At 38.3% G+C, this 27,816-nt stretch overlaps 2 protein-coding genes across 2 annotated transcripts in view; both read left to right on the forward strand.

Annotated features, from left to right (window-relative positions):
- The window catches only part of LOC136258429 (proto-oncogene tyrosine-protein kinase ROS-like), a 30,581-nt gene extending 27,334 nt beyond the window's left edge, over positions 1-3,247 (forward strand). The window contains exons 11-15 of the mRNA XM_066051745.1: positions 74-271; positions 983-1,099; positions 1,296-1,483; positions 2,284-2,353; positions 3,213-3,247. Of these exons, the coding sequence (XP_065907817.1) occupies positions 74-271; positions 983-1,099; positions 1,296-1,483; positions 2,284-2,353; positions 3,213-3,247 (608 nt within the window). The remainder of the gene's footprint in view (positions 1-73; positions 272-982; positions 1,100-1,295; positions 1,484-2,283; positions 2,354-3,212) is intronic.
- On the forward strand, positions 3,219-27,298 carry LOC136257250 (proto-oncogene tyrosine-protein kinase ROS-like). The gene is made up of 30 exons (XM_066050335.1): positions 3,219-3,322; positions 3,373-3,639; positions 4,217-4,431; positions 6,339-6,529; positions 6,657-6,786; positions 6,843-7,000; positions 7,051-7,195; positions 7,244-7,440; positions 7,876-8,078; positions 12,089-12,399; positions 12,452-12,616; positions 14,096-14,286; positions 14,616-14,763; positions 19,166-19,392; positions 21,149-21,310; positions 22,231-22,411; positions 23,145-23,256; positions 23,467-23,666; positions 23,719-23,808; positions 23,855-23,978; positions 24,237-24,305; positions 24,357-24,450; positions 24,561-24,755; positions 24,809-24,903; positions 24,951-25,043; positions 25,650-25,751; positions 25,807-25,941; positions 25,991-26,188; positions 26,248-26,539; positions 27,127-27,298. The coding sequence occupies exons 1-30, from the start codon at positions 3,300-3,302 to the stop codon at positions 27,163-27,165; spliced, it is 4,752 nt and encodes a 1,583-aa protein (XP_065906407.1). The 5' UTR covers positions 3,219-3,299; the 3' UTR covers positions 27,166-27,298.
- The last annotated feature ends 518 nt before the right edge of the window (positions 27,299-27,816 follow it).

Consider the following 27,816-nt stretch of genomic DNA (forward strand, 5'->3'; position numbering starts at 1 on the left):
GACGGTTTTGTGGTGTTGGGTACCTCCGCACCCTGAAATGTGCACCCTCTTATCATGAACTGATCATATATAGGACCAAGTGCCTTCAGCCGATGGACCTACCATTTGAGTATACAACCTGGTGGTGATGATGTTACTGTGGATAATGAGTTTTCTTTTACTAACCTTGCACCAAACACTGTCTACTTCATTTCCATTCTACCTCGTGGATTAAAGAATAATGGTGATGCCTCTGAAACTACTACTTGGTTGGTGCAAACCCTTGATGAAGGTCTGTTTGTGTGTGTGAGTGTGTTTGTGTGTGTGTTTTTGAGTGTGTGTGTGTGTGTGTGTGTGTGTGTGTGTGGTGTGCATAGCCGAGTAGTTAAAGCACTACAGTGGTAATTTGCTAGGGTCCAGGTTCAGTTGCTGTTGTATCAAACTTTACTCAAAATTTTCCTATCAAAACAAGCAAAATAAACACAAAGCAAACAAAGGAATTAATTAACATTTTAATTAAAGAAAAGAAAAAGGATGTCTTTGCCTTGCTTAAACGAGCAGACTCTGTCCAATCCTTTTTTCAGTCTACCAGAGGCAAATACAAATTGTCCATATTTCACTTATTATTTAATGTTCAGGTGAAATTTAGGGGGGTGGATGCCCCAGATCCCCCCACCTATGTGTGCTGCAGCTTTGCACATTATTCATTGTCATACAATATCAGATCATGTCATATCAGTGAAGACTAGTTATGATCTGCTCTGCATGGTACAGCCTCTAGTGGAATGCCCCAGGAGGATTTGCCAGCACAAATTTACAACATCTGAATAGTGGCCAATACAGTTAACTGGGTAGACATGACCTACGTATACTATAGCCAAAGGCATTTGTTTTTATGTATGCAAGGTGTGTTTGTATACATTGGATATTGCATACAGTGTACATGTGTGTGTATTGTATTGCATACATGTATATTGAGAGTGTGTGGCTATGTTTGCTGTAGTGAATCCAATTCCCACTGTGATACTGGCCTCTGATACTGGTATATACACTGCTGTCACTAATGATGGTCAGCTGGTACGCTTGAGTGATGAGGATAATAGAGATCAAGATAGTATTGGTGAGTGTATTTGTTGTTCAGATTATTAAGGTTGAGATTTGAGGTTCTAAATGGTCAGCTAGTTGTAATACAGTACATGTTAGTGTTAATAGAAACTAAGCCATGAAATATGAGACTGAGTCTTCTGAAATATTATTGTAAACCCACTATGTACATTATTTGATGGTCAACCAATCACCATGCTTATCAATATTAGGTGTGGCCTATGACTCTCACCGTAACATCTTCTATTGGGCCATTGATGGAGGAGCTACCAGACTTCGTCAACTGACTGGTGGAGATACTGAGTCATCAGAATTGTCATTGGTAGCTAATCCAAGTAGTGTAGCTTTGGACTATATTGGTCAAAGATTGTATTGGATAGAGGAGATTAGGGAAAATGGAGTAAGTTTGGTGTGTGTGTCAATCAAAGACACGCGTACAAACAACAGCAGTCAGCTATAAAAGTTGAAGGTGTGAAGTATTGTGGCTATTTGTATGCTCAGAGTAGCACATAATGGACATGCTAGGATGTTTATAGTAGAGCGGCATAGTAAAATATTGTGCACTTTTTGCAGAAAGTATGAAACTCAATTGCCCACACAATTACACTACATTCATTGTTTGCTATTCATTTGTTTTATTTTTTGAGGTAACCATGAGCACAGCAGGTAACATATACAACCAGAAAGTGGGGCGGGGCATAGGGGTTATGTACACTCCACTCGTGAGATAAACCAACAAAGGCTGTGTGTAGTTGTTTTGACATCGTATTAAACAAATTTGGGGTTGTTTTATGGCTATAATTTGTTTCTTTACATATTTTAATTCATACAACTCTAACTTAAAGGCTATACATGCTACTATCAGTCACATTTGCTGAAAAAACCTTTTCCATGCTTAAAGCCTTATGTGTCTAACATACTGTATGCATAGTTAATTTTGTGAACTGACTGTAGGGAGATTATGATTCTGAACTACCTGTATCTTGTATCCCCTTAAATATTTGCCTTTAGAGACACACCCGGGAGTCTGAAGGCATAACCAACTAGACAATTTGTGTTTCACAATTCTGTAGGTTCTATATAGCACTATGCATGTGTTCCATGCAAATATACCTACACATAAGGCTAACAACTTCTAAAAAGATCTTTGTGTTCATAGTTTACACACATAGCATCTAAAGGTACATGCCTTACACTCAGGATATTTTAGACTCTCAGGTGCATTCTCAAGTATCTGAGAATGACCTACAGTACCTGAGAATGATGAGAGGTACATAGTCTCATGCTTGTATTCTCAGGTACAGTTCTCAGCTATTGTACCTGGCAAATACACGTTTTATGTATTTCATTCAATATTATGGTTGTTGTTGATGTATTCACTGAGATTTTGATTTAAAAATTTTAAGGAGTTTGTCAAAAGGAGTGAGCACCCCCACCCCCTAAAATGAAGTCCTGCTAGCATTACGGAAACCCCCATTGTAGTTAAAACTGTTGGTAGAACAATCATAGGTATATGAGCTTTGTTCAACTAGCTCAAGAGAGGAGGGTACATACCCTTATGCCCCTCCCCTGAATACCTCTCCACTTTTTGGAACCTGCAATGCTCACGGTTACCTAAAGCTATAAAATTGAATAGCAAACAAAAAGATGGAGGGTGTAATTGCATGGGTGGTTGAATTTATATGAATTTGCTGCTGGAAAAAATACTGTAACTGTGTAATAGAATAAACTATGAACTTGCAACAAGTATCAACTTGTTTCTTGGATAAATATCTTCAATTTGGCACCTAGTTTAAAACAAGTTGAGTGTTGTGTAGGTGATATATAGACAAAGGTCACTATTTTTGAGCATAAAATAAACTGTAGAGGATACCAAAGGTCATATCTGTGATGGCTCCACATCTCAAAATACACTTCATGGTAGGTAGATACTATGTGCAAAATTTCATACTTTCTACACAAAGTTCTCATCGTTGCTAGCTATGCTACTCTACTATTTAGTACTGCTCGTTGCTGGTAATATTAGGAAACTAGGTCAAACAAACATCATTGATATTTGAGACTAAGCCTTTTGCAAGCACCAGTCTGTGTATACACCAGTGTGCCGTAATAATTGTATGTGCCAATAGGGGGAGAATCGAAAGATCAACTACCAGAGGGTTGACAGTGACACCGATATAAAAAAAGAGCTATTTGCTGATGAAGGTATCGCTGATATGGTAGTGGACTCCCCCAATGGGTAAGGTATAGTCTGTGAACATTATTATACTTTACATGCTATTACTGTAGATTGCTGTTCTGGGCTCACAATGGGAGGCAATCTAGTAACATTACTGTTATGAAACTTAATGGACTTGGTGGTAGGATAATGTGTACCAGTGGAACATCAGTACAATATCTTGCTATTGCACTGGACACTGTCACTATGAGGATATTCTGGGTCAGAAGACTTGGGACAGCAGAGCCATTTGGTGGCCTTGAAGTAGGCACAGCAGAGTATAGCAAAGAAGGTGGATGTAGTAATCCTGTTAACAGAGTGATGAATAATGTTGACAAGTAAGAACCTGATAATAGAGGATGTTGGTCCCATCATTAAACATCTGGTTTGTTTAGTTCCCATGTTAGATATCTTCATAACCACAATAATGCCAATTTCAAGTATTCATAGACATCACTTAACATCAACTGAAGCCATTGTTGTAACAACAGAAGCCTTTTATAACTGATTAGCCTCAGATTGGTGTTATTTTTGGATGCATAATTTGAGGCAAAATGGTAAATTGTATACCATATATAATGGGGATACTTTTTTTTTGCGGATTGGCAGCTATCCATGATTCAAAATTCAATAAAAATGGCATTATTTAAAGCAAACCCTCCCCCCTCCCAACAACCTTGAACTTTTGAATGGTTGGCGATCCACGAAATTTTACAAACCTGCTAAACACAGTATGTCTGTACATGCTATATGTGTCCTAAGAAGCCTTACAAACTTTTCAGCATAGCACACTTTACTTTCCTCTGACAACTAAGGCCATGTGTGGCTGTGTAGTCACACATTATACGCTGGTGACCAACCTCCCCTGGACTATTGATAACAATAATTGTTTAATCTGTTTTTTTGTGTTCCCAGTTTATTTGCTAGATTATCAATGACTTATGTGGTGGGTAGTTTGTTCTTCACTTCATCAGCTCAAGCTAATACAGTGTGCATTGGACCATCCAATTTCTCATCAGCTTCAGCTAACTACCAGCTAGCATTTGGTTGTTATAATGTGTTCAGTGGTTCTCGTGATGTTGAAATTAGAGCAATTATCAGCAACGAAACGTCACAACAATTTCTGCCAGGTAAACTATATTATCAACTTGTTTGAGTTATACACCAACACAGACCCAAATTTGTTGAGCAGTCCTTCTAAATGAAGGATTGAGTTTGTCCCATCCCATTCACTTTAAGGTACTTATAGAGACTTTTTCTATAAAATCTGAGGACTGTCGTGATCAACCTAACCAATAAAAGAACAGAGATTCCCCCAAAAAGAAATTAAAAGAAGTAGTTTGACTATAACAAGTCATTTGGGTAGTGTTACCAATTTTTTTCCTGTTACATAGTACAGTAGTTGTATTTTGAGGGCCAGAAGGGCCAGAGTGTACTTGCAGACTTTGTCTATTGTTAATAAGATAATAGTGACATACTGTGTACTATATTGATGGTAAGTTTGATGCCATCTGAAAGATGAAGGTACAAGTAATCTTTTCTGAATATAGTAGTATAATTCTGCAAGCATGTACATATACGGGAGGGGGCCATACTGTAGAAGCTCTTTCCATATTTATAGTTTACAGTTATTGTTACAGTTACAGTATTTTGGATCAATCCAAAAAACGCCTACCATATTTTCCTTGTGTAAAATTCGGGAGTGTATAAACAGTGGAATGGAATACTGGAATGATGGAATGGATTTTTTTTTTAAAGTTCACTATTATTTTTTACATCCAAATAAGTACAATTCCTCCCCTTAAGTAAGCAAATAAATAGGATTCCCCTTGAAGTCAGCTCTTTTAGCATACTTTCCTCACCACAACACTTGTATGACTTATAACTGTATACTTTATCACTTGTGTGAAACTAACTGTGGTTTAGTTCAGTGTGAAATGTGGTACTGCCACAATGAACTCTGGCTTAAATTTTGTTTTCTGAAATAATTGTGGAAAAGGCTAATTTTAAATGCTTACAAGATAGTCCTGTTTCACTTTTCCCAAAGATTTTCACTTAGACTCCTATATAGGTTAGTGATAAACACCTCGTACAGGCTCTGCCCTCTGTGTTCACCCTCCAGTGCCTAACTGGTAAAGGTGATAAAAATGAATACCTCATTTCATTATATAGTGCACGTACTTTTACAATGCATATACATGTAATCAGCTCATAGGTGGTGGAGGGGAGGGGGAGACTAGGGGGCTGAATCCCCCCTCGGTCTGCTGAGCCCCCCCCCCCCCCCCCCCCCCCCTCAGAATGATATCACGCCGAAATTATCCTTGGAGTGGGGCTGAAAACCATGGTAAAGATCGAGATACTCTAATAGAGCAGTCACTCTAACAAACCAGTCACAGTCTTAGAGCAGTGTGCAGCGAGCTATGTAAGGATCTTATGTAGTTTATCAGCTATAAATGCGTAGCTGGTGAGGTGGGGAGCTATTGTCAGCTGGTTGTGGCCTTTTTTTTTTTTTTTGGTCTCACCTTACCAAACCAGAGACAATGTAGGTCATTTCCATAAGTCTGGGTCAGCCCAGCCCCCCCTCATATCAACTACTTCCTCTGCCCCTGAATCAGCTAGCTAGCTAGCTAACTTTTCATCATTATGGGAACAAGGGAGGAGTCTTCTAGGTATTCCCATAAACTGCTATTATGCATGTTCATAACTGACTTTACAGTACATTACATTGGTAAACTTTGCCTATGATGAGGTGAAGTATGCTAAAATAGCTGACTTCAAGGGGAATCCTATTTATTTGCTTACTTAAGGGGAGGAGTTGTACTTACTTGGATGTAAAAGCTAATATTGGAACTTTAAAAATTCCATTCCAGTGTTCCATTCCACTGTTTATACACTCCCGTAAAATTCCTGACTTTTATTCCTTCTTAGTTTATTTGATCCAGCCCTCAACTGAGTTGGGATTTTATGTGTTGTATGTACGTATGTGGAATGCTGCTAATGTATTGTTGAACACATACTATATGTTTTGTGCTTACAGATAACGTAGAGTTGGATGGCTTAGTAGAACCAGATAATCCTAGTAATCTTAGACTTGATGATAGCTCAACTCCTACTGTGATCAACATCACTTGGGATAGATCTGAGGGGATCTCTCCTGCCATCATTACTTACCAGTTGATCTATTCCTTGTCCAGAGTGGATGGGAGTAGTGATAGTGATGTAGTGATGGTGAGGAGTGTGTGTTGTTTTGTGTGTAGTGAGAGTGGCACGAGTTTGAGTGCACTTATGCATACTTTACACATGTTGTTTGTGTACTATATGTAGTTAATTTCACTGTTATTACTACTTACCATAGACCAGTGACAATTACTATGTACTGGAGAACCAGTCACCAGAGACTACACTGAATATATCAGTTAGAGCATTCACCAGATGGTACTCCTCTGGTGCTACTGAACTAACTAATGTGATATCTCCTAGTAGATGTAAGTATGTGTGTTGTATGAGGATAATGTGATTACAATGTTATCCCTCACTACAGTACCAAGTCAGATAGAACAGAGTAGTGCGTCGGTGTACAGGATGGAGAGAAACTCTAATCAGTTATCAGTATTGTTTACATGGGCTGGACTAGACCTTGAACAAGCTGGAGGAGTGTTGCTTCGTTATGTTGTCACCCTCACCCCAACTGGGGGAATGGTTGGTAGCAATCTGTATGTGTGGACTAGTTATGTACAAGTTGTGTTTAGGTTGTGATGAAAACTGTCAGTGCAGATGATGTCCTACTGGTGGTATCTGACCTATCTCCTAACCAGGAATATTCATTTACTGTAAGAGGTGTTAATAGGGCTGGTAGTGGTGAAGAATCAGAAGAGATCACATTCAATACTAATGGTGAGTATTGTAGTAACATTACAAGTGATCACATGATTCCATCATCAGCTCCACAACCACCAATGGAGCTACTAGCCACAGTTTCAAGTGGAACAGTTAACATTATCAGTCGTGATTCACAGTCACCTCCAGTAGAAACTGGTTTTACTGAACCGTTTGTAGTTGACAGTCGTACCGCTACTGTGTACTATGTAGAGTCTAGTCAATTGAAGGCTGCAATACTAAGGAATCCGAACTCTGCCAGAGTAAGTAAAGATATTTTGCTTGTTAACTAGTAATGGATATTAAGTTTCTGTTTTATATAAAGTCCATGACACTTTATAATCACAACTAAATATTTATGTTCAAGAGTAAAATATGCATGGCATCCTGAATTTAGTTAATTAGAGTTAAGAGAATCAATAAGAAATACAGCTAGAATGAGTAGGAATTAGTCAATGACAAATGAGGTTGGCTTGTAGCTATGAGTTATGTAAGGCTTCTGGGGCACATAATGGCATGCATATACAATTTGTCATTTATACCATATTTGGTATTTTTAAATAATGACAGATGGGATCGCATAATATTTTGAAGTATAAATAGTGAAATATTATGCTGTAGTCAAATAGTGAAATTTACAGAAGGCAGCAAAAATCAATGTAATTGATAGTGACCCACTCATACCATTTACTATACAGGTCCTTATGACGCTCTCCTCATCAGTTGTAAATCACATTGAACTGGACTGGGTTGGTCGGCGGTTATACCTCACATATCTGGAGGGTGGCACACTGATTATTCATGAAGTTTCGCTAGACAGTCTCACACCACCACGTGAGATTTTAAGCATGTCTGTAGCTGATGTTACTATGGTAGATGTCACTCTGTCTCCATATGCTGGGTAAGTGTATAAGATCATTGGGTGTGGCCTTGTACAATCTTGCTATAGCTTCAGTGCTAGTATTGAGTACTCTTATAAAAGCTATCCTACAGCAGTATGTACATAGACTTGAAACTATAGTTTTAATTTTAAAATGAGGTACACTGTAGTGATCCAAGCAATAAAAAGTAGTGAATGAAGAGGAATGTTTTACAGCATTACTCTGTAAGAAAATCCCTACATTGGCCTGTTATAACAATTATTTTGTTTAGTGCCAAGTAGGGATTTTCTCACCGAGATATGCTGTACAGTGGAACTAGTCTGGCGCTGCCGACCCTTTTACGCCGCTCGCTTTTTGACTAGTTGGACGGCACTCGCTGTAAAAGGGTCTGGTTACAACCGCATACTAAACTTGTGCAGCTGGAATTAATTAGCGTCTGAATCACGCGGGTTTTGTCATGGTAACGCTATGGAATTGTTGTTTGAACTTCGCTTCGAGTTTGATAGCACTGTCAGAGGCGCACCTCATGTAGCCAAGCTTCTGTATACAGTTGATAACTGCGTACTCTGTCCTCTTCCAAGTAAGACCATGCGTAGTTACCGTAGATACGATACCCTCCGGGCAATAGTATCCATGGTTCCACTCTTAACACGCTGAATGTTCAGTTTAGTTACAAATGCTGCGATTTGATTGGTGCTGCCACTATGGTGGCAGCTTACACAAGTTTAGTATGCGGTTGTGACCAGACCCTTTTACAGCGAGCTCCGCCCAACTAATCAAAAAGCGAGTGGCGTAAAAGGGTTGGCAGCTCCAGACTACAGTGGAACCTCTCTTATCCGGGCAGTCTGGTACATACTACTTTCCGTATCTCATAAATGTCCGTGACTGAGGATAACATGCTGTTATGCTAAAGTGACTAACTTAAGTATATGTTAAAGCATAGCCGCGAGTGCTTTATGAAAAATAAAGTACGAGGCGTGCGGCTGAGTACTTTATTTTTCATATAGCACGAACAAGGCTATGCTTTAAATGATTTATGGAACTTTCTAGTCGTGTAGCTTCACCATACACTAGAACTCGTAATTAACAAGCGTTGCATGAACTATTAGCAGCCTGAACGCACACAAACTAGTTTAACAAAGTAACTCACGCGTATTTCACCATAGTTTGGCATAGTAGACGTTCATCGCGTCTTTTGGCAGGTTTTGCTCGCAACCCACAATCGATTCTATTGCGAGTCACATGGTGAAGTATTTCTGTGATATCTCCAGGACTTGTCCGTTTACATTAACAAACGTAACAGCAACATTATCTTCTCCCACCCATCATCGAAGCATTTAGGTATGTCTATAAAAGCAATCCAGTGGTGGAACTCGTATCGGCTGGGGTGATTGATCACTCAGCGCGGCGAGGCTATCAGCCTTCACCGGCTTGGGTGATTAGTCGTACTGGCGCGAGCCCCGTAGGCTATTAGCCTACACTAAGGCACGTGGGCAACTGTGCTTTATTGCCCACAAAGAGTGCTTTATTGCACCGCAAAGAGTGCTTTATTCGCAATAAAGCACTCTTTGCAGTGCAATAAAGCACTCTTTGTGGTCGATGAAGCAGTTGGCCGGCTGAGAGTGTGCCTTATGAAATTTAAAGTACACTTTTTCCTTTGATCTCGCCCACGCAAAGTTCTATAAATACAAGTAATGTTGTTATTGCTATCAGTTAGTGGTATACAGTGTAGTGGGCAGAGGGGAAGTCACTACAGGGCATTCATGGTCACTCCCCTGGGCTGTAAAAATGCATTATCACCTAGCAACCAAGTGATAGTTATTATTAAGCCACCAAACAGGTAAACAGCAACCTTTAGGCTCCCTCCTTGTGCTTTCATCTAAACCAAACTTCAGTATGGTCAATAAACTACAAGCCACATGACCAATTCGGGCTGTCCAGGCAATGGAGGTGCCTGGATAATAGAGGTCTGGATAAGGAAGGTTCCACTGTAGTGCCATCATTCATCTCTTGTTTCACTACTTTTTATCGCTTAGATCCCAATATACTAGTTATAGCTAGCATATATCTCACCACTGTGCTGTAAAGCTCTATTTGAATGAAACGTGACTATTGTGTTAGAGTTTTTCGAGTCAGCCACTTGGGATGATCACTATTCCTTATTTTCTTAAAAATACAACTATTGTAAAGTTACAGGTATTTTCCAGGTTTCCAGTACCTCTTACATTAGTGCAAGTGCATGGAACAATTTTGTGGCATCTAAATATGCTGCTTAAAAGAGAGATGAAAATTTGATGCCTCAATATGCAGTGTTGGGTAAGTTACTTTTTAGAAGTAACTAATTACATATTACATATTACTTGCAACTGAACTATTTAGTTACAGTTACATATTACCCATAAAATAAAGTAACTATAATAATATTAAATATTATATTACTTTGTGTCCACAGCCTTAAGCTGTCACATGTGAAACTACCACCTTATCATGTGACATGATTGCGTTGTTGGACAATATGCAAATCATGGTTATAAGTAAGAAGCTGGTGACCAGTGTTGGGAGTAACGCATTACATAAGTAAAGCGTTATGTAATATTATTACTTTTGTGGTAACTAAGTAATATAACGAAATACGCTATAAAAACAGGTAATATAACTCAAGTTATTTTACTTACAAATGTAACGCATTACCTAAATAATATAGTTACTATAACGAGTCTAATATTACGTAATATTATTACTACAAGTAACGGAAGTTACTAATCTCGTTAGTTATCCTCTGAGTAACGCTTAGCCACAACGAAGTAACAAAGCCTACTGAATGAAACTTATTCACCAGCTTCTTACTTATAACCAAGATTTGCATGTTGTCCAACAATGCAATCATGTCACGTGATAAGGTGGTAGTTTCACACGTAACAGCTTAAGGCTGTGGACACAAAGTAATATAATATGTAATGTTATTATAGTTACTTTATTTTATGGGTAATATGTAACTGTAACTAAATAGTTCAGTTGCAAGTAATATGTAACTAGTTACTTTTACAAAGTAACTTGCCCAACACTGCTGGTGAATAAGCTTCATTCAGTAGGCTTCATTACTTCATTGTGGCTAGGCGTTACTCTGTGGATTACTAACGAGATTAGTAACTTCATTACTTGTAGTAATAATATTATGTAATATTAGATTCGTTACAGTAACTATATTACTTAGGTGACGCGTTACATTTGTAAGTAAAGTAACTCGAGTTATATTACCCGTTTTTATAGCATATTTTGTTAGTTACCACAAATATAATAATATTATGTACGTGTTACATAATATTAACACGTTAACGCGTTACAAGTAACGTGTTAACACGTTGTTAACACGTTACAACAAATAACAACGTTACATATTACTTGCAACTGAACTATTTAGTTACAGTTACATATTACCCATAAAATGAAGTAACTATAATAACATTACATATTATATTACTTTGTAACACGTTACAAGTAACAACGTGCGTGTTACTCCCAACACTGTCGATATGGTTTTGTTGCATGAAGAAAATGACAATTAGCTTCATTGAAGATAAAGGAAAAACAAGGCATTGAGGGCACACTCTTATTAAAACAACAAAAAGCACATGCCACAAGTGACTTCCTTATTGTGGTACAAAATGGTGGTCTTGTACTATTCGTTTAGCCTCCAGGAAAGCTAGCAGACCAAAATTCTTCTAATTAGCTCTTTAGAGACTGCAGATTCAAATAATAGCTACTGTTATTCAAGGACTGTCTTTTATGCTTTCTCTTTATGGGCACAATACGGCAACTGTAATAGGTGGACATGTAACCAAGGAAATACAATACTATATACAGTAGGAGGAATATGCAAGTACCGTAGGTTTTCACTTAGTCAATTACCTTAAAGAATTTTTGTTACAATAGATGTCCCCTCTAAATAGGCTCCACTTGTGATTGTAAGGCCACACCCTAGGATAATACATGATGTATAGTATGTGATGTATCAAATGATCTCCCATAGGCTGTTGTATTGGGTTGGAACTAGATCATCATCCAGTATTCTCAGTATGTTCAATCTCTATAACGAAACATCTACACTAATCTTTGATACCAACTCTGTTAAGAGAAATGTGATGTGTACGGGTGGAATAGGTGCACGACAGTTGACAGCTGCGCTAACATATGATGTGATCACTAATCGTATATGGGTGTCTACTGTTACGACTGGTCATATCTGGTCATGTGATCTGACAGGATGTAACTGTATAGTAGAGGTGAATGCTACAACACTAGTAGCTGCTACCAATGGAGCTAGTGTAATGAGTGATGTTGGTATGTGTAGTTGTAGTGTAGAGGAGTAGATAGAGCTGCAGTGTTATTACAGGTCTACCAGCTAATAGTATATCACTGGATAATGTTAACATTTACTGGAGTAGTAGTAGTGGAGTGTTCTCTGTTCCCAGAGATGACACTACAACATTGTCACAGTTATCAAACACTACTACTAGTTCACTAGTCACTATTGATCCTGGACAACAACCTCTACCAGGTGAGATGTATATAGTTGTGCCATTGGGTAGCGTATTGTAACTAATTATTGTGTATGTGTGTGCACAAATATGGGTGCATGTTCTTTGATATGTTATCTCCCTTTAATCCAGTATTTTGTGGTTATAAGGTGATGGCATGCTGTGTGACAGGATAGCATGCTAGCCAGTTAACACATGCTGTTTTTGGTGGGATGGTATATTTAATAGAATGGCGGAAACGGTGGAAACAGCAAAATCATCATTATTACAGATTATGGACAGCCTTAGAACGCCCACTTCCAGTTAGCTGCTCACTGTTACATATATAAATACAGCTACATAGAACTCACCACAATTAAAGCTCATGGTCTTTGTAGTGCCGATTTTCTGTTTTCTTGCAATTTATCCTGTGGTAATCAATTCTTAGACAGTAGTCTTATCTCTTAAAGATCAGGCTTTACAGGCTCTCCAAGCCTATACAATTAATACTAATCTTATGTGATTGATTACCACATTTTGAATTGCAGGACGATTAGTGTTGAATGGTCAGGCTTAGTCTCGAGTGGCCATGCTCTATTTTCTCAGGGTGGCGTTTACAGATTTTCAATTATAAGTGTCCCCCTTGAAGGCGCTTCTAGTAACATGTGCTTCTAAATACGGGGTGTGAGGGTTGAGGTATGACTACACTTTAAGAGTGCCACAGATGATTTTAAGTTGCAAGAAGACAGAAAATCAGTGTTACAAAGACCATGAGCTTCAACTGTGGTGAGTTCTATGTAGCTGTATTTATATATGTGACAGTGAGTAGCTAACTGGAAGTGGGTGTTCTAAGGCTGTCCATAATCTGTAAACGATGATTCTGCTGTTTCTGCCAATTCCACTGTTTCCGCCATTCCGCTAAATATACCATCCTGTTTTTAGTATCTACTACTGCTAAATTCACCTGTATGACTGAAAGAGTGCATTCCAAGATAATTCAATCATCTGTTACTACCTATAAATTATCCTTTACTTTAAGAGAGCATCAACATATCATACTGCTATTCAAGTTAAGTTTTTAAGTCCATACACAAATTTTCTTTACAAGATATTTTTCGATACCCTAAAGACGTGACTGTTCATGTTGGCCGTAATATCAGTTGTATTTATTCCCAGGGTGTATACCAATTTTGGGAGAAGGTCCTTTAGTTTTTATTATTGCGGGTGTGTACTGTGGAACAATCAACTGTTGAGGGGCTACTACTGTTTCATCTTTCAAAAAAAATTTTATTGGAGTTATATTAAGTATTATTTCTTTGTATTGGCTTTGTGTGTGCATGTTTATTTTTGGAGTTGTATCTATATTTGTATTTGTATTTGTGTTTTATACTCTTTCTTTTGGGTTCCCCTAGAAATCAGTATTTGGTTTCTGAGTGGAGCCCCTGTTTACAAATTACAATTACATACCTCTTTAGTATTGTGACTTGTACTATTGTAAACATGTATTCCTTACTTCACAGTCGAGAGCTGCCTGTATCCAGCAGTGACAGTAGATGCTCAGCCAATGACAGATTGTGGTAACTCTACCAGTGACACTCTGTCAGTGAGTTGGACTGAGCCACAGATCACACCAGAATGTCAAAACCAGCTCTATACCTACCCCACCCTAACCTACCGTGTTATATACCAAGTGGACAACCTTGTACTAGAAGTACGTACTAATATATTGCATCATGTTTGATTGTATTCAATGGTGGTAATGTATATGGTAAGTTTTGTTAGATGTTATAGGCAGTGGAGCGAGCCCCTCTACCCATTGAAAAGTTTGTTTTTGTTTCCAGTGGTACACAAATATCTAGTACTGTTGATTTGGGACCACCTATAGGTAGTCCACACTTTAGGGATGCATTGTGTTAGTCTGTTTTTGTTTACCTGAGTTTGTTAAAGAAGTGAAGAAATAAATTCTTGATGGTACACATAAATACATGGTTTTTATTAGATATAAATCACTGTTAATGCATACATTGTGTTATTCCATAGGAGGATACATTTACCAATCCACGGATGCTAACTAATCTCTTCTCTTTTGTCAACTATACCATTAGAGTAGTAGCATTCAACAACTATAATGAGGTGCCTAATAATGTTACTCATCTTCGTGCTGTCACCTGTGCCACTGGTGAAGGACGTGAGTTACTTACTTAATATCATGAAAAGGCTTGTATGTATATTTACTCATGATTAAATGGCATTCAGTTTCAAATGGTTGGTTTGTAAAGCTGGACATATTTATTTGTTATAACCCTTAAACCTGCAAAAAACTTTTGTGGAACGTGTGTTTACACATTGCTTGAATACTTGGCAATTTAAAGTGTAGAACTTAATTCTTTCTGCTTAAAATTTAACATTGGTTAAAACTCTGGTAACTAGGCTACTTGGATAAGTTTAAATGAACACTGTAACTACAAAGGCTTACTTTTTATGAAGCATTGAAGGATTCCAATGCACTAGTCCGTCTTCACGTGTTCTTGCCACGTGTATAGTTTTGATTGTGAGTTTAATCATGTGAGCAATAGATGTCCTGTTGGAGAATTTAATGGAGAGTTCAACAACGCAAATCGCAAGTTGATAGGAGCAAGCATTATTAAGTTATAAATGATTTTGTAAAGGTGTGTAAATGTTTTGTGTTTCTTTACCGAAAAGCTGCTTACATGGCAGGTTTTGGCCTTACAGTTTCGCGTTGGGGTAGTCCTGGGCGATACTAAAAATAATGCTATTCGATATATTTACAAGCTTATATTCACGATATGATTAAATATTGAGTATAATTAAATTTGTCAAGCAGTGAGACTAGTAGCATTACATAACACATTACTGCATCATAGAATGTGAAATGGTGTCAGACAACAGCTGGAATTTACCCATAATCAAATTGCCTTTCCTTTTAGGTACATAGCAAGTGCAAGAAACACAACCACTAGCCAGATTTAATTAGGCGATATTGGCGATTATATTGTCTAGACGATATTATTGTGGCTCTATAATTTACCTCATACGATATATTGTGTAGTTCAATATTGCGATATTGCCAATATATTGAAATATTGCCCAGCTCTACATTGGGGTAAAACCGTGGGTACCATTTTACTGCTTATTATGTAACAAGTAGAGTAGCGTAAATTGCGTAGTGATAGGAGGTACACTTCGAAAGTTACAGTACTTTGTCTTAGGCATGCGTATTTGGGCCGGCCTATGTGGATTTAAGGGTTAAGTTTTTTTGCTATCAATACTGAATGCAAATTGCCATGGCTCCTGTAAATGATAGCTAATTTATTTATCATATATAAAATTTGCACATACATACATCACTATGAGAATCAATAGTTTTATTATTGTTTATGCTACAGTGTTGTGCTGGTTCTGTTACTCCAATGTGTTACACAATTTACGTCATTCTCCTTGTGTAACAAGGATTAAAATGATAACTAGCATTTTACCCTAACGCTTAATGGTGAGGCAAAAACTAGCCATGAAAATAACTTTCAGGAAACATGCACTCTCTACATACCTTTATAAAATGGTTGATAACTTGATGGCAGTTGCTCCAAGCATCTTGCAACAACTTCCATTCGATTTGCCATTAAATTTTCAATCAGACCGTATATTATGACTCACATGAATAAACCCACAATCAAAATTAAACACGTGGCAAGAATTTTGAAAACGTGACTCATCACTGTTCATAACAACAGGTAAGCCACTGTAGTTACAGTGTTCATTTAACCTCCAAGTAGCCCAGTGAACACACTTGTAATCAATGTATATTTGTAGGCTGTAAGAATTAAGTTATCCCTCCTACTGTAGTGTTGCCATGTATGTCCATATGGTGTAAACATGCATTCCCCAAAAGTTCTCTGCGGATTTAAGGGTTAAGATAATCTAATCCAAAACAGCCAGCTGTAAAAAAAGTGTGCGGCCCTCAAAAAGGCTATGGTGAAAAAAGATGTAAAATCCAAGGTGGCGGCCAAGAAATGGCTGTGATGGTAGGTCAATGGTAAAAATTTTAATAACGACAATTCAAGTGAATTTTTGTGTCACTTGGTCTCGGCAAAAAATTCACCTAAATTGCCGTTATTAAAATTTTTACCATTAACCTACCATCACAGCCATTTCTTGGCCGCCACCTTGGATTTCACATCTTTTTTCACCATAGCCTTTTTGAGGGCCGCACACTTTTTTTACAGCTGGCTGTTTTGGATTAGATTTCACTTCTTTTTGTATTTGTATACCCCAAAGCCGGCCATAGGCCGGCTTTGGGACTTTTTTAACCTGTCTTTTTTTCTTTTCCACAGGAAGAAGAAAAGAGGAAGCAGATGTACTTTAAATATTTCTGATTTTATCAGTAAATGTACAAATTATATATATAATACATATATTTATTACAGAACTCTGCATGGTGGTTTCTTTGTAACTGAACACTCTACAAAGTGACTTCCTCTTGCTGCTCTCTCTACAGGGTGCATTGTTTGTAGCTGAACAATCTACAAGTAACTTCTTCTAGCTGATCTCTCTACAGGGTGGTTTGTTTGTAGCTGAATTCTGTGTAGGTGATTTGTTTGCAGCTGAGCTCTTTACAGAATGGTTTCTTTGTAGCTGAACTCTCTACAAGGTAACTGATGTCTCTACAAGGTCACTAGTTTGTAGCTGAACTCTCTACATGGTGGTTTCTTTGTAACTGAACTCTCTACAGGGTGACTTCTTTTAGCTGATCTTTCTAGAGGGTGATTTGTTTGTAGCTGAACTCTCTACAGGTGATTTGTTTGCAGCTGAACTCTCTACATGATGGTTTCTTTGTAGCTGAACTCTCTACAAGGTAACTTCTTCTAGCTGATCTCTCTACAGGGAGATTTGTTTGTAGCTGACCTCTCTAAAGGGTGATTTTTTTTTGTAGCTGAACTTTCTACATACAAAGTGACTTGTTCTAGCTGGTCTCTCTACAGGATGACTTGTTTCTAGCTGATCTCTCTGCAGGGTGACTTGTTTCTAGCTGAACTCTACCGGGTGATCTGTTTGTAGCTGAACTCTCTACAGGATGATTTGTTTACAGCTGAACTATCTACATGGTGGTTTCTTTGCAGCTGAATTCTCTACAAGGTGACTTCTTCTAGCTGAACTCTCTATAGGGTGATCTTCTCGTAGCTGCAGGGTGATTCGTTTGCAGCTGAACTTTCTACATGATGGTTTGTTCATAACTGAACACTCTACAAGGTAACCTCTTCTAGCTGATCTCTTTACAGGATAACTTGTTTCTAGCTGAACTCTCTACATGGTGAGTTACTTGTAGCTGAACATTGCTTAAAGTGACTTGTTTGTAGCTGATCTAGATGAACTCTCTACTGGGTAGCTTTTTTTGTAGCTGAACCCTTTACGCAGTGATTTGTTTGTAGCTGAATTCTCTACAGAGTGACTTGTTGTAGCTGAACTCTCTACAAGGTGACTTGTTTATCGCTGAATTCTCTTCAGTGTGACTTATATTGTTCTGAATCTCTACAGCAACATATTTGTAGCTGAATTCTCTACAGGGTGACTTGCTTGTAGCCGAATTGTCTATAAGATTGACTGTTTGTAGTTGAACTCCCTACAGAATAACTTGCAATGTAATATAATTCTATAATGGAGTAAGTTATAAACTTAGCTGAATGCTTTATTAGGGTGACTGTTCTATTAGAGTATCTCGATCTCGCATATGCTACACGTAGTTGGCTTTGGAATCATAACTCAGTGGTTTGTAATCCGATTCTTCTGTACTACTGCACGGACTTTCTATGATAATTATTCCAGCCACACACCGATTTTCAGCTCACTACTCTAAGCAGTTTGCCTGGTAGGCGTGAAAACTATTAGTTTTTTATTCATAAAAATCGATCGCGTAATTGTGACACAGGTTGGGTTTTGTGTTATATCTCGATAGCCTTTAACTGGATTCCTTTCAAACCACAAAAAGGCACTCCTACGATAGTTACTCCATCTACATAGCAATTTTCAGCTCATTCCTTCAAGCGGTTTACCCTGTGGGCGTGACAGACCTTCGACCTTATTTTACGCAAATAATCGGTCATAACTCCGTGAATGTTCATCGGATTTCTACCAAACTTGGTACTGAGATTCGCCTTAATAAGCCCTTTAAGTGTGCCAAATTTCAGCCCGATTGGAGCACGCATTCGTGTTTTATTTTGGATTTTGCAAAGTGTGCGAAAAGAAGAAGTAGAAGAAGAAAAAAACGAAGAAAAAAAACCCAAACTTTGGCCGCTCGTATCTCGGAAAAGGCTGGAGCGATTTTCTTCAAATTTGGAATGTGGACTCCCCTACCTAGCCGGCACCTCTGTAGCAACTTTGGTTTCAATCGGATAAGGAATCACGGAGCTGCAAAGGTGTGAAAATCGCGTTTACTTTTTTCTTGTAAATATACTCACGGTGTGGCGCGCCGGCTTCTTGGGCCGCACGACACACTACCGTGTGTCTTGATATTATTATGTAGTGTACCATGCCATTGTACTGTACACACCTCAATATATACTTGTTATTGACAGGTCCCAGTCCTGTTAGGGATCTAAGAGTAATTCCCATTGGCACTACTATATTGTCAGTGAGTTGGAGGAGACCTATTGCCAGGGGATCTGCTGATGGTTTTCTGTCATATACAATCTTAAGAGACGGAATGCTGGTAGATACTGTAAACAATACAGTCACCGTGGACACTACTGAATTTAGTAGATTAATACTTGGCCTAGCTTCTTTTACTAGTTATGTAATACAGGTATGTGTGTGTTGTGTGTATTGTAGTGTGTGTGTGTGTGTGTGTGTGTGTGTGTGTGTGTGTGTGTGTGTGTGTGTGTGTGTGTGTGTGTGTGTGTGTGTGTGTGTGTGTGTGTGTGTATTGTAGTGTGTGTGTGTGTGTGTGTGTGTGTGTGTGTGTATTGTAGTGTCTGTAATGTAGTCTGTAATGTAGTCTGTTGTGTTGTGCATGTGTGTGTGTGTTTGTGTGTATTGTAGTGTGTGTGTGTGTGTGTGTGTGTGTGTGTGTGTGTGTGTGTGTGTGTGTGTGTGTGTGTGTGTGTGTGTGTGTGCGTGTATTGTAGTGTGTGTGCATGTATTGTAGTGTGTGTAATGTAGTCTGTTGTGTTGTGCACGTGTGTGTGTGTTTGTGCATGTATGTACGTGCAGTTTTAGTGTGCATAGCTGTTTGTACACTGAGCCAAACTTGCCCACATCATACATCTGCTGTTCCACTAATAGCAATCCACTGGACCAATCACTTCAAGTTTAAGTATACTAGAAATAAATGAAGTAGGGATCCAAACGATCAATAAAAGTGAAACTAGAGATGAGTGACAGTATTACAGCATAGCTCTGTAGTGATGTGCCCAGGTTTAGAATGGTGCATAAGAAGCAGGAGAAATGCTGTATGGGGCCATAGCTTGTGTATGTCAACAGTGAATCTGTAGTGGTTGTTGAGTGATATTTGGGGCTATTTTTATTTGAGTGGTGGTCGGTACCAACCACTGTGAGCGCATCTCTGGCTCTGTAAGAAAATCTCTCTATTGGCATGTTATTACTATTTTGTTCAATGCCAAAATAATGATTTTCCCACCAAGCTATGCTGTAATACCATTACTGATCTCTTGTTTCACTACTTTTTATTGCTTAGATCTCTAGTTTTTGTTATAGCATACACAGTTATAATTGTGTGACTGTTCTATTAGGGTGACTGCTGAATTAGAGTATCTTTAGTCAGCCTTTCACCTACCTGTGGGCATGTCCCTATTTTATATTTTCATTGTGAATACAGCTATACGAATAGTAAGGTGGTGTGGTCATTGTGATTGCATAAATAGATTGTTAAGAAGAGAGGTCTCCGAGCTCGATTGCTATTAATCCATTAATGGGCGTGGTCTCGATCCTATCACAAAGTTACAAACACAAATAGTTTTGTGGCATCTAACTATGTTGTTCAAGGAAAGTGTTGATACGAAACTTAACGCCTCAATATGGTTTGATTGCATGAAGAAGGAAGAAGACCAGCCTGATTGAAGATAAAAGGGAAAGGCAAGGAGTAGTTTGTGGTATAAAATGGTGGCCGTATGCTACTTTGTTTGGCCTCCAGCCTTGCGACTATGGTCAGGCAGGCTGGCAGACAAAAATTCAAGTTATGGTAATTTAATTAAAAAAATTCTATATCCGACCACCTGTAAATGTTTTCTTGTTTAGAAAATATTATTCCATAAAGGTGATTTTCATTGTGTAAGATATTTCTATTATAATTTTTAAAAGCGGAATTTTAGGAGACACACATCACTTTTGGGGGAACCCCTATTTAAACAGTAAACAGTACTACCATACTGTTTGATTTGCCACTTAAACTAGTGCAGAAAAAATGGAGCTTAGGCCATAGGATGTGTGGGTCATTTTGTGCTCACAGTAGGCCAGTGGACTGCCATACTGTCTTGTCAAATGTCCTAATGTGTTGTCTGTGTATAAATACATGGGTATTGTGTGTATGTTATATTTCTTAGGTAACTGCCGCTAACAGTATAGACGAAGGACAACCAATAGAAATGATACAGTCTACTTTTCCCTTACCACCATCCATTACATCAATAGTTCCTAGTAATACTAGTGTTCAAGTACAATTAAATTTGGTAGAAAGCCATCGTCTACTCTCTATATGTTTTGCAGTAAGTTATGTTGCATTAATACAAAACTGTATGTCTGTTATTAAGTGAAGTAGTTTGATAATAGTCCTATTTAGGAATGAGGTATGTATGCTGATTTGATTTGATTTGTACAAGAGAAAGACTGTATGTATTTGTGTACCTACAATAATATTGTATTGTCTTGTATTGTGACCCAGACATTTGTTTCTTTCAAGTAACATTTCCCCTGGCTACTTAGGCACAGTTGAAAAAGCTGTCTGACCGTCACACCGCTTACTCATCTAACTCAGCACAAATTGACGCTAGTGTTGATAATGAAGCTACTCTAAGATTATTATCACAAATTCATGCGTGTTTCTGTTTGTTCTCTATAGTACGTAGAAGGCAAAGGGGTAGAGAAACATTCCTTTGAAAACCACAGCACAAACTGTTCAAGTGGTAGAATGCCTGACTAACGTGTACATAGGAGGTCATGGGTTCAAATCCGCATGTTAGCACATTGTAAGCAGTACCTATTTGTGCACCTTTTAAAAACTTTTAGTTCATAGTATCTTGGCATGTAAAGCACTTCGATACAGGATTTTAGTGAAATTAAATGCCCATCATCTGGCAACTCGAGGCGTTGTAGCAAATCAATACATTCAAAAATTCCACTAATTTTTTTTCCTCAATTTTGTTGTAACTTTTTGGAAGCATTTCAGATCAAACAACAACAGCGTAACAACAGCAAATCATTACTAAAGTAGGAGTTAATATCAACATTCTTGATATCAAGAATCTAAGTTGGTTAGAGATTTACTGATGCTTATCACAATGAAATAGTATTGATAAATAAGGAATCGAATAAACTACACATTTGTGTATAGTCTATGTACTGTATTACTGAATTGGTAATAGACTATCTGGTAGGTACGTGATATTGTGTTGTGTTTTGTTACTAGTTGACTCCAATGGGAGGTACTGAAGAGTGTCGGCCACTGCCTGATGGCATATCATACACTAATGGTGCTGTTGTACTATTAGGGTCTCTCCAACCAGTGACCAACTATACGTTAAGAGTGAGAGTGGATTATCCCTCCACAGAGGTACTCTACAGTGACAATGAGACATTTACTACTGCAAGTAAGGAGATGTGTGATGTATCTGTATTAGCTAGCGTATACTGCCTGTGCTAAAGAACTTGGTTATAGTATACAATACAGGGGTGCCAGAGTAAGGTTCAGTTCTAGTCTAGGGGGTTCATTTGAGGGCATGATCCCTCAGGAAAATTTCACATTTTAAGGTGCTATTTGGAGGCAGTTTTGATTGTAACACTGCATGAAAGATGCTAGCTAGCTATGCGTGACAACTGTTCTATGTTAGGGGATATCACTAGACACTGACCAAAAGCTACCTCTGTAATGAATGTTTAAACTTTATCATATAACTTTAATAAACTGTAAGGAGTATTTCCAAAGCAGTTACAAACAGAAGCAAAATCCGAAGCTAAGTATAACAGTAGAGGCACCTAATAAGGACAAAGTGGATATAAAGTTGTTATAGGTAAAAGACAGGTTAGATAAGTTTCTAGACAAGTTTCTATCTATTGTGGCCATTAAATAAAATGCTAAGTATTGCATATTCACTACATTTAGTTTTGGTTTCATCAAATTTGAAAGTTTTTTTTTTATTTTTTTTTTTACTTCTGCCAAAAAGTGGTGAGTCTAACCTCACTGGTTGCAAAAGCCCTTCCTGATGTTTTGACGTCTTGTTACGTTGTCATGCTGCATCACCTTGTTGCTTGCTTTGTGTAATGAGAGGGACAGTTACTGTTAAAACAGGTCCATTATTTATCCACAATATTATTTTACTATAGGTGGTGTTCCGGGTATTCCTGTTATTACACTTAATAATGGTATACTGAATTGGACTAAACCACCAGATAATGGAGCTGAAATCACTGGTTATAATCTTCGTGTTGTTTCAAGGTATAGTCATTCAATGTATGTAGAAATGATAGTGTATGTGTGTGTTTGCCTTTCTGTTTGTGCTTGTGCGCACATGTGTGTGTGCATGTGTGCGGGTGTGTTAGCATTATGTCTCAGTTTTTTGTTGATATGTGCACTCGTTAAGGATTATAATTAGGAGGATAACATGAATTATTAAGGCAACTTATTATTGCTGTGTTGTATCCACAGCTCTTCATCATTTTCTGATGAGTTAAACTCAAATGAAATATCTAACCTGTCTTTATCCATTGACCTACGTGAATACAGAAGAGTTTCTGAACTGGCTGGACAACAAGTAGAAGTCAGTATAAATGCCGTGAATAGTGTAGGAGGAGGTAATTATAGTAATTCTCTAACATACGCTGTTCCCGGAATCTCATCATCACCAGGTACATGTGCTGTGCGTATAACAGTGTGTAACATGTTCTTACTAATAATTAGGTAGTGGACTAGCAACTGGAGTGTTGATTGGGATTATTGCTGGAGTGGTTGTCTTTGTTATTGTTGTACTAATCTTGTTAATAATACTATGTAAGTTACTGTGAGTGCTGTGTTGATGTGATAGTACAATTATCAGGTTATTGTTATCGTGTGAGACCAAAGAACTACGACTATGCATTCCGTGTGGAGGTACCGTACGACATGGAACTACGTAAGCTGAGACTGAACCAGATGAGGATGGCCAACAATGACCTATACAGGTATCCTGAGGTGGAATAATTATATATTATTGTGCTATCCAAAAAGTGTATTAATCACTGCATCTAAACTGATAAATTATTTCGTAACTTTAAAGATCTGTTCTGTATAAGTGTTCTATTACTCGGTTGCTGCTTGGCATGTGGGTATATAATCTGTCATTTGATTAGTACATTGCAATAAAATGTAATAATTTAATACTCTAATATACATGCTATTGTGTACAATGGTGAACAGTGTGGGTACATCTTTTCCTACAGCCCCAATTACAATCCTGATGATGTTGAGACATTGAAGAAGTTCCCAAGAGACCGTATCAAACTGGAGAAGTAAGCTACATGATGATGTTCTTAATAGTGATATTCCTTGTTACTCATTAGGTTGTTGGGTCGTGGAGCATTTGGTGAGGTGTGGGCAGGAACTGCTCTGGACATTATGGGACAAGGAACTGGACTACACCCTGTGGCACTTAAGGTATTGTACTACTGTCTGAATAAACTGCCTATTCAATGACTGGCCCCTGACTATAACTCTAAGTGTTTGTTGTTGCTACTCGGTGCTCAACAGTTAAATATTTCCCATAGACACTTCAAAAGAATGCTACTGAGTCAGATCAAAGAAGTTTCTTGTCTGAGGCCATAGTAATGAGTAACTTTGACCATCCCAATGTACTACCAGTATTGGGAGTGTGTCTAAACAATAATCCATTCTACTTAATATTGGAGTTGATGGAGGCTGGAGACTTGCTGGCCTTCCTGAGAGGAGCACGTCAGGAGAACGTTAGCAAATACTGATATTCTGTCACTAGTTTACAATATTGTCTTGTGATTAGGGTCCTCCATTACTGACACTTCCTGAACTGGTCAAGGTATCACTTGATGTAGCTAATGGAGCAAAATACCTGGAGACTCAACACTTTGTACACAGGTAGTATCAACCTGTACTAGTGTTAGTATTAATGTGTTGTGGTGTAGGGATCTTGCTGCCAGAAATTGTCTGGTATCCAGTAAGGGACCAGACCGGGTGGTGAAGATTGGAGACTTTGGACTTGCCAGAGATGTCTACCAGTAAGTGTTGTATTTGTAATCAGGCCAGTGTGCAGGATTTTCAAAAGAGGGGTTCTATTTTGAAGTGGTAGGAAATCCCAGATGCAGGGGTGTTGGGCATAGCCCAAGGACACTGAGAAAGGTTTAATTTAAATGTCCTGAAAATATCTTCAGAACATGGTAATTCAGTGCATACACTGATTAATAATCTTCTGATATATTGATACAATTGACATGGATGGACCCATCACATACACTGGTGTAAGCACGTAAATGTGCTGTATGGCATGTGTCCAAAGGCTGTTCAGGGTCACTGTGTAATAAGCTATGGCAGATAATATGGCTGAGCCTTACATTTCAACATGCCACCAATTTACATGTGCTTGTGTTGTACCACGGCTGTAATGTCAATCCACTCCGGTCTCATTGTGATACAGGGCTGTTATAAGAAGATAAAGGCTACCTGTAGATAGGTTGAAATGATCATTTTCGATAAAAATTTTAACTGTAAGATAGAAAGTTCGGACGAGCCCCTTGAGTAATGGCCTGTATAATTATGGTCAGCACGTGTAACAACTTACTCTAATATAACAGTCATGTTGAAGTGTGATCTTGTACATGTTACAGTTCAGATTATTATCGTAAGGAAGGTCAGGGATTGTTACCAGTGAGGTGGATGGCTCCTGAGTCACTACTAGATGGCAAATTTACAGTGGACAGTGACATCTGGTGAGCACCCAGCCCCACCCACACTACTAGTAGCCACTCCTTCTCTCACTTGCAGGTCTTATGGTATCTTATTATGGGAGATCACTACACTGGGTAGACAACCTTATCCAGCTCGTAGTAATCAAGAAGTGTTCCAGTTTGTCATAGGAGGGGGAAGATGCGACAAACCAGACAACTGTCACCCTAAACTGTAAGGAAGCTACCAAGTTTTTAAGTGTATTTGGTTATCTGTTGATTAGATATCGCCTAATGAGACAGTGTTGGGCACACCGGCCGGAGGAAAGACCTCGGTTCACTGTAATTGTAGACACTCTGACTAGACTGCAGGAGAGGCTAGCAGATGGAACTGAGTTTTCATCTGATGACTCAGAATTTGAAGAAGATGATGAGACAGAGCCAAGATACACCATACAAACACGTGGATCAGGTGGTAGAAGGTAATAATGCCATTCTTATCACTGTGACTTGTGTGTATAAGAGTTTACTTCTCTCTTAGATCACTACGATCCTCCATACGATCTGGGGCATCTAACGTAGTGTCTGGAATAGTCAACCTAACCAGAGCTGGCAGTATGAGGTTGAGGAATAGTATTAGAAGACAAGGAAGCATACGACGACAGGATGAAGTTAATGAGGCACGTGGTGGTGGTGGTGGTGGTACACCAGTAGCAAGACCTTCCAGTCGGGGTAGAGCTGGTAGCACTTCGGAGCAGCAGCTGCTAGATCAGCAGTCAAATGGCTCGGATCACTTGTTAGATAGTCCAGAGTCGAGTCAAAACGGAGACGGAGTACGCGCTGCTCTTACTCACATAGTGTCATTACACTGTTGAATGTTACACACTAAAGTGGCGCAGATATTACTCATGCATGGTCCCTTGTGTTGTTAAATGAGTGTTGCCATAGTGACAATAATACTTCAGTAAGCTTTTATGGTAGCTAAATACTCAACGTTTGGTGGTGGCTTAAACTGAGTGGTTAGTTCCCTTTGTTAATGTGATTTTAGTGACCTACAATTGTTGCAGTAGGCAACAGCTTAATAAATTACCTAGGTTATGGCAACATTATTATGTAAACATTGAAATGATGTTAGTGGTCATTTAACGAGTTGTGTATTCTACACAGACTTGCGTTGCCAGCTTACTCCTGGTTGGTTTTTCACTTCATTGCAAAACTGTTTGTATTTGAAGTATTCATACTGTAACTTGAAATAGTGTATTGGGTGTTCACGTTACTTGACTGCATATTACAACTTTTGGTTGAGTATAGAAACTTGCAAACTATGTCAAATGGTGGGCACTATATGGGAATGTATACAGTACAATTAGACTCTTTCTTAATGTTGTCCTTCACTGTGTTGTTTTCTTTGGTTTTGTAGAAAGAACAGAATGGATTTAGAGAGATTGGACCATTTTGAGTGATGATGATGACAACTACAATATTGTACATAACAACAACTGATGATGCAGCAATGACCACACTAAATAATTAATAATTAATGTAATTTTAGTTATGCAATTTTTAAACAAAGAATATTACTGTACTACTAATCCAACTGGTTGTTATCATCATGGCTGAGAACTGACTTGGGACAGCAATAAAGTCCTACATTATAGCAATGCTGGGCCTTTAAATGCTGTCCCATAGGAACTGCGTGGTGTAATGGATAGCAATACCTGGCTGTTGGTAAAAATGGCATACAATAGCTACATGTACAGTTTGCAGGGATATAATAGTGATATTCTGTACACCTTGTATCACGTGCCTTTACTTGATAACTTCATCACACATTTAGACCATCTACCTGTGTGTTGTGTATAATCAGCTATGGCAAGTGGTAACTAACTACATGTACACTTATAACAGGTTGTAGCTATTGGCTCAGTAACAAGAATACCAGTACAGGTATCTGTTTTATTATCAATTAAAAGTTCAACAGGGACTAAGAATTCCAAGGCCAAAATAATGTTCACTGAAGTAGAAAAATGATAAAGTGATTGATAAGTTCAAACTTTGTAAGTGACTGTTGTGCTTTGAACAATTATTGTGCAATGCCTGTTAATTTTCT

The sequence above is a fragment of the Dysidea avara genome, chromosome 6, assembly GCF_963678975.1.
Source record: "Dysidea avara chromosome 6, odDysAvar1.4, whole genome shotgun sequence".
In the NCBI taxonomy this organism is placed as follows: Eukaryota; Metazoa; Porifera; class Demospongiae; order Dictyoceratida; family Dysideidae; genus Dysidea; species Dysidea avara.